Consider the following 6,695-nt stretch of genomic DNA (forward strand, 5'->3'; position numbering starts at 1 on the left):
GGGAAAAGAAAAAAATGCTGAGAACTAGGACCTGGCAGGGGAAGATTAAGAATAATAATAAAAAGAACAAAAGTATTAATAATATTAGTTGATTTGAAATGGACAAATACAAGCAAACTAATCACCGGGAAAAAGAAAGCGTAAAAGGAAAAAAGAAAAAATCGGTGGAGGACTGGGTAGGGCACCCAGGCTCTGTCTGAGCACACAGACTGTGATGGAGTTTCTGTGGGCCCAGAAGGTAGGTGGGAGTGGGGATGGCCACACCTCCATTCACCAAGTAGGTATAGGGTGTAGTAACAAGAAGAATGTTGTACCTTTTCAGTCTTGCAGGCCCTGAGTGTCCTTGGGGTTGCTGAAAAACAGAATGTGTTCTTAAGCCCCAGAAATCTACAATAGCTCTGTCTCTTTGAATATCCAAAATAGTCAAGCTGCTTTTTAAACCTTCAAAATGGTGGTGCCCTCCGGATGGGCAAAAGTCCACAGCTCAGCTCACCTTTCTCTTCACCTTCTCTGTTTGTTCCCCAGCCACCGTGCAGAGTCCTCCATGCAGTCCCTCACTAGCAGGGTGATTTTTAAGTTAATTCTTAAGTCCTACCACCACAGGAATCTGTGAGAGCACTGTCTCTTTAAATATCCCAAATAGTCAAGCTGCTTTTTAAACCTACAAAATGGCGGAGCCCTCCGGATCGGCAAAAGTCCACAGCTCAGCCCACCTTTCTCTTCACCTTCTCTGTTTGTTCCCCAGCCACCTTGCACAGTCCTCTGTGCAGTCCCTGGCCAGCAGGGTGATTTTTGGGTTAATTCTTAGGTCCTACCACCACTTGGGAATCTCCAAGCCATGTTGTCTGTGCCATCCTGGTCACTCGGGTCACTGCCAGACCGCAGCTCTGTGTGTCTCCTTTTTTGGTGTTTCACGCAAATTCTTCTGCTAGTTGGGGTTTAGTCCACTTTTGTATCCTTCCCTTCAAGGCTCAGGGGACCAAGATTATCTTCTGTGTCTGTGTTAATTGGTTTCCCTTTTCTTTGTTGGAGAGGGTCTGTGCAGTCCTTCTGCCTAGTCCGCCATCTTGCCGAAACTCCATGCCAGGTCTCTCGGCTCTGCTCCTGCTGTCTCTCATGCCAGTCTTCCCATCTGTCCTACTGTCTGTCATGCTGTTTGTTGGGATCTTTCTGCCAGGGTCTTGGGTCAAGTACACACTCCACTCCTGTTTCCACATTTTAGGTATCTGTCAGACCAGCACCCCACTCCTGGTACCAAATGTGTTAGACTGGGTTCTCTAGAGAAACAAAACCAGTAAAGCTTATATATATATGTATATACTGAGAAATTTATCTCAGGAAAATGACTCACACACTTATAGAAGCTGGCAAGTCCAAAGTCCTAGATCAAATGTCAAGCTGGAGGCTTTTCCACCTCAAGCTGGAGGATTTTCCTGACTCTTGCAGCCACAGGGGCTGAGGAGCTCAAGGCTGGCAGGCAGTACACCGGCTGTTGACTCCAAAGAATGACAAATCCAAAATCTCCAGGCCGAATCGTGGATTGTTTACTCACAGACAGTTGTAGACAGCGCAACAGAATCCCAATCCACAGAAGAATGTCTCTTTTCCCAGGATGTCCTTGGATATACTGGAAGCAGGCTACACCCCTAGGGAAACTGCCTTTCAACAGATTGCCTGCTCAAAACATAATCATCTGATCTCATCATGGAAATAACCACATCACAACAGCTTAAACCACACAGAATTGTGGTCCAGCCAAGTTGACACACAGCTCCAACTATCACAACAGGCAACCACTCTAAGACTGAAGACTGGAGAGGTGCGTTATTCCCCTTGTTACTCTTATGCCCCATACCCTCTTGGTGAACAGGAGTGTGGCCATCCCCCTGCCTCCACCCACCTTTTTGACCAGTGAGGGGCTCCATCCTGGTCTGTGCCTTGGCAGAGCCTGGGTACCATGCCCCAACCCCACAGTTTTGTTTTTAAATTATTATTCTTTTCTTCCTTTTTTTCCCTCTCAGTCCATTCCTTTTTTTTTTTTTTGGTTCTTCTCATTCCTTTTATTTTTTTATTTTGCTGTTTTTCCTAATCTTTCTTTTATTCTTGCTCTTTTCTCTCATTCTGCTGTCCCTAGATATTGTGCCTTCCCCCCACTTTCTCTTTTTCTCATTATCTTTCTTTTATCCTGTTAAAATATATTTTTAAAATTTTTCTTCTTATTTATTGCATTTCTGTTTTTTCTTTTCTGATTGTTCCTGTTTGTTTATGCAAACAAATTGTTCTTGCTTGAGTTTTTCTTTCTCATTTTTGGTTTTGTGTGTGTGTGTGTTTTTTTAAATTCAATTTCTTTTGTCTAACTGAGTGGGAGACAGCAACTGTTCCCACACAACCCAACCATACTTGCACCTCCTGTAGCCCCACCCACTGAATGAAGTCCACCACTTGCTTTTTTTTTAAAGATAGATAACTTTTAATGTAAGTAAAGTGTTACAAGATATTAATTAAAGTCATCATGGGATTTTTCACAGCACAATGTACAGAAATCTGCAAACTTCCTATACAAAGTAGTAGAATCTTTACTCTTGAGCAAGTTCAATGACACGTTGGTAATCTTCCACAAGTTCCTGAAAGCTTTCTTCCAGCTGTTCATGTTGCATGCTTATTTCTATTTGGTTTATCTGGTTTGTCAGTTCTTCTGGTCTGAGACATTTTCTCATCTTAGCAAGATCTCTTTGCTTTTTCTTATATTGACTAATTAGCCTTCTTTTAATATCCAGTCTAAAGCTTCTGTATTGTTCAACATCACTCATGTCAGTTACTAGTAGTCGAAGAATTTCATAAACCTGTCTAGCATGTTGCTTATTGATTTTGAATTTCTTTTGTGCCTCTTGTGCCATATCTTCATTGTATCCTTCCATTAACTTTTCCTGGGAAAAACAAGGCAAATCTTGACAAAGCTTCACAAGCACAAAGTCTCTTAATTTCACATAACTTTTAGATGGATCTTCCGCTGTAATATCAAGAACTGAAGTGGAGGCAATGTAGTATCTGTGAACTGTTTCAAGAAGTTGAGCACCATGGCCTTGACCTTGAAATGGAGTCAATATCAGCATCTGACTTACACGTGGCCGGGTTTTGTCTGGGTACACATAGTAATTATATACTGTCATGTAGCCTGCGGTCGCAAAGAGCGTAGCTCCATCCTTATTATACTTCTCAAATACCAGAAAGTAATGCCATCTTTCATCATCCATGTCAATAAAGCTAGCAGTTTCAATAAAACACATCAAAAAGGTCTGGAGCCTTTCATGATATTCTCGAAAGCCTCTACATGTCACGTCAGCTTTGTAAATCTGAAAGGTAAAGTTTTCTCCTCCTGTTGGACTGAGAACAGAAAAAGTGTGGAGTAAGGTTCCATATGGTTTGAAATGAACTTCCTTTTCCAGCAAAGAAAGAAAATCACTTGTATTTGTGCAAAATCCAGGTGGAATGATTTGTCTAATTTTGCCCTCAACATCATCTGCCTCCACACAATCAAAGTTTTCATCAACTTTAGATGCATATTCAACATGGAACATTGTTGACAGGTTACCAGCAATATAGTATAAAAGAATCTTCGGACCCTTGTAACCAAAAGCAGTCTCATCATCCCCAAAAAGTTGGTGAGTATATTCAGGAAAGAAAGTTCTAATATCATTCTCAAGATCTTCAGGAAAACAAACTAATTTTCGTTCAGTTGCTGTGTTGGTGTTACATTTGTACTCTGCAAGTTTCTTCTCCACTGCCCTTTTATATTCAACCAAAAATTTCTCCATAGCACCAAATCCCGCCATTTCTGAGCTGCGAGCACCCGCAGCTGAGGAAGCCACCACTTGCTTTTGCACCAACTGACCAACGATAGACAATGGCCAATACCAGCTCAACTCACCCTCAACTGACCTTTATGAACAGCTAACAGAAATCTGTGTAGTGCCCAAGGCATTTAACGGCTAACCAGAAGGATGGTGGTTCAAACTCACCAGCCACTCCTTGGAAGGAAAATTGGGCAATCTACTTCCATAGAAATACTGCCTCAGAAACCCAAGGAGGGGTCACTATGAATCAAATCAACTCCACAGAAATGAGTTTTGGTTTATATCCATCCTGAATTTAGAGATCATTTAAAGAATAGATTTGATGCATTGAACACCAGTGACTGAAAACCAGAGGAATTGTGGGATGACATCAAGAACATCATCCATGAAGAAAACAAAAGGTCATTAAAAAGACAGGAAAGGAAGAAAAGACCAAAATGGATGTCAGAATAGACTCTGAAACTTGCTCTTGAACAGAAAGTAGCTAAAGCAAATGAAAGAAATGACAAGATAAAAGAGGTGAACAGGAGATTTCAAAGAGCATCTCCAGAAGACAAAGCCAATTGTTATAATGAAATGTGCAAAGAACTGGAGTTAGAAAACCAAAAGGAAAGAACATGCTTGGCATTTCTCAAGCTGAAAGAACTGAGGAAAAAATTTAAGCTTTGAGTTGCAATATTGAAAGATTCTATGGACAAAATACTGAACGATGCAGGAAACATCAAAAGAAGATGGAAGGAATACACAGAGTCAGTGAACCAAAAAGAACTGGTTGATCTTCATCCACTTCAGGAAGTGGCATATGATCAAGAACCAATGATATTGAAAGAAGATGTCAAAGCTGCACTGAAGGAACATGCAAAAAACAAGGCTCTGGGAACTGACAGAATACCCACTGAGGTATGGGATGGTGTGCTCAAGGCACTCATTCAGTTATGCCAAGAGATCTGGAAGAGAGCTACCTGGCCAACTGACTGGAAGACATCCATATTTATACCCATTCCAAACAAAAGTGATCCCATAGAATGTGGAAATTATCAAACAATATCATTAATATCACATGCAAGTAAAATTTACTGAAAATAATTCAAAAAGAGTTGTAGCAGTATATTGACAGAGAACTTCTAGAAATGCAAGTTGGATTCAGAAGAGGACATGGAATGAGAGATATCATTGCTGATCTCAGATGGATCTTAGCTCAAAGCAAAGAATACTAGAAATATGTTTACTTGTGTTTTATTGACTATGCGAAGGCATTCTATTGTGTGGATCATAACAAATTATGGATAATATTGAGAAGAATGGGAACTCCAGAACACTTAATTGTATTCATGAGGAACCTGTACGTAGACCAGGAGGCTTTTGCTTGAACAGAACAAGGGGATACTGCATGGTTTAAAATCAGGAAGGGAGTATGTCAGGGTTGTATCCCTTTATCATACTTATTCATTCTGTATGCTGAGAAAATAATCAGAGAAACTAGATTATATAAAGAAGACTGTGGCATTAGGATTGGAGGAAGACTCATTAACAACCTGTGAAACACAGACAACACAACTTTGCTTGCTGAAAGTGGGGGTGATCTGAAGCCCTTACTGATGAATATTGAAGACTACAGTCTTCAGTATGGATTACACCTCAATATAAAGAAAACAAAATTCCCCACAACTGGATCAATGGATAAATGGAGAAAAGATTGATGTTGTCAAAAACTTCATATTACTTGGTTCTACAATCAACACCAATGGAAGCAGCAGGCAAGACATCAGACGACATATTGCATATTACATCGGACAAATGGCTGCAAAAGACCTCTTTCAAGTGTTGAAGAGCAAAGATGTCTCCTTGAAGACTAAGGCACTTGACTGCTAACCAGAAGGCTGGCGGTTCAAACCCTCCAGCCACTCCTCAGAAGGAAGATGGGTCAATCTTCCATAGTGATACTGCCTCAGAAACCCAAGGAGGGGTCACTATGAGTCAGGTCTGACTCGATGGAACATAACAACAACAACCCAAGCCATAGTATTTTCAATCGCCTTGTATGCATGTGAGAGCTGGACAATGAATAAGGAAGACCGAAGAAGAATTTATGCTTTTGAGTTGTGGTGTTGCAAAAACTACTCAAAGTACCATGCACTGGTAAAAGAGCTAACAGATCTGTCCTGGAAGAAGTGCAGCCAGGATGCTCCTTGGAAGCAAGAATGACCAGACTTCATCTCACCTATTTTGGTCATGTTGTCAGAAGGGACCATTCTTTAGAGAAGGATATCAAGCTTGGTAAAGTGGAGAGTCAATGAAACAGAGGAAGGCCTTCAACAAGATGGATCGACAGTGGCTGCAATGATGGCTCAGAATGGCAAGGATTGTGAGGCTGGCACAAGACTGGACAGTGTTTCGTTCTGTTGTACGTAAGGTCGCTATGAGTTGGAGATGACTTTATGGCACCAAACAATAGCAAGTACAGCAACAGCAACATATACATATATATTTACAAAACATAAAATATTTGAGATCATCATATTTTTCTCTCCTCTTGATCCATATATTTTAAATCTTTAGTTTGAAAATGTTTGATTATGCCCGATATCTCCTTCCATTGTTATTATGGCTTCCAAAATGCAGAAATTATTTCCTACCTAAATTTCTATAACAAACTAGTCCCAAGTAGTAAGTTAATAAGAGGTCAACCTGTTTCTTCAGTTTTGTGTATATTATCAGAAAGGCCAGAAATGGGTAAAGCAACCGATTTTATCTGAAATGGAGTATATTTTTGTAAAGTAGGTTTAGACTTTTAGCAGATGTTCAAATGACTTTCCCCATCACTACTGTCTCTTGGCTTTG

The 6,695-nt window shown here is 40.5% G+C and overlaps 1 protein-coding gene across 1 annotated transcript; it reads right to left on the reverse strand.

The window, feature by feature from the left end:
* Positions 1–2,576: 2,576 nt before the first annotated feature.
* Positions 2,577–3,833, reverse strand: LOC103207953 (histone acetyltransferase type B catalytic subunit-like). The gene has a single exon (XM_042782661.1). It carries the CDS (start codon positions 3,831–3,833, stop codon positions 2,577–2,579), a length of 1,257 nt encoding a protein of 418 aa, XP_042638595.1.
* Between the last annotated feature and the right edge of the window lie 2,862 nt (positions 3,834–6,695).

Source organism: Orycteropus afer, unplaced genomic scaffold, assembly GCF_000298275.1.
Source record: "Orycteropus afer afer isolate SDZICR_OR568_19922 unplaced genomic scaffold, OryAfe1.0 scaffold00403, whole genome shotgun sequence".
In the NCBI taxonomy this organism is placed as follows: Eukaryota; Metazoa; Chordata; class Mammalia; order Tubulidentata; family Orycteropodidae; genus Orycteropus; species Orycteropus afer.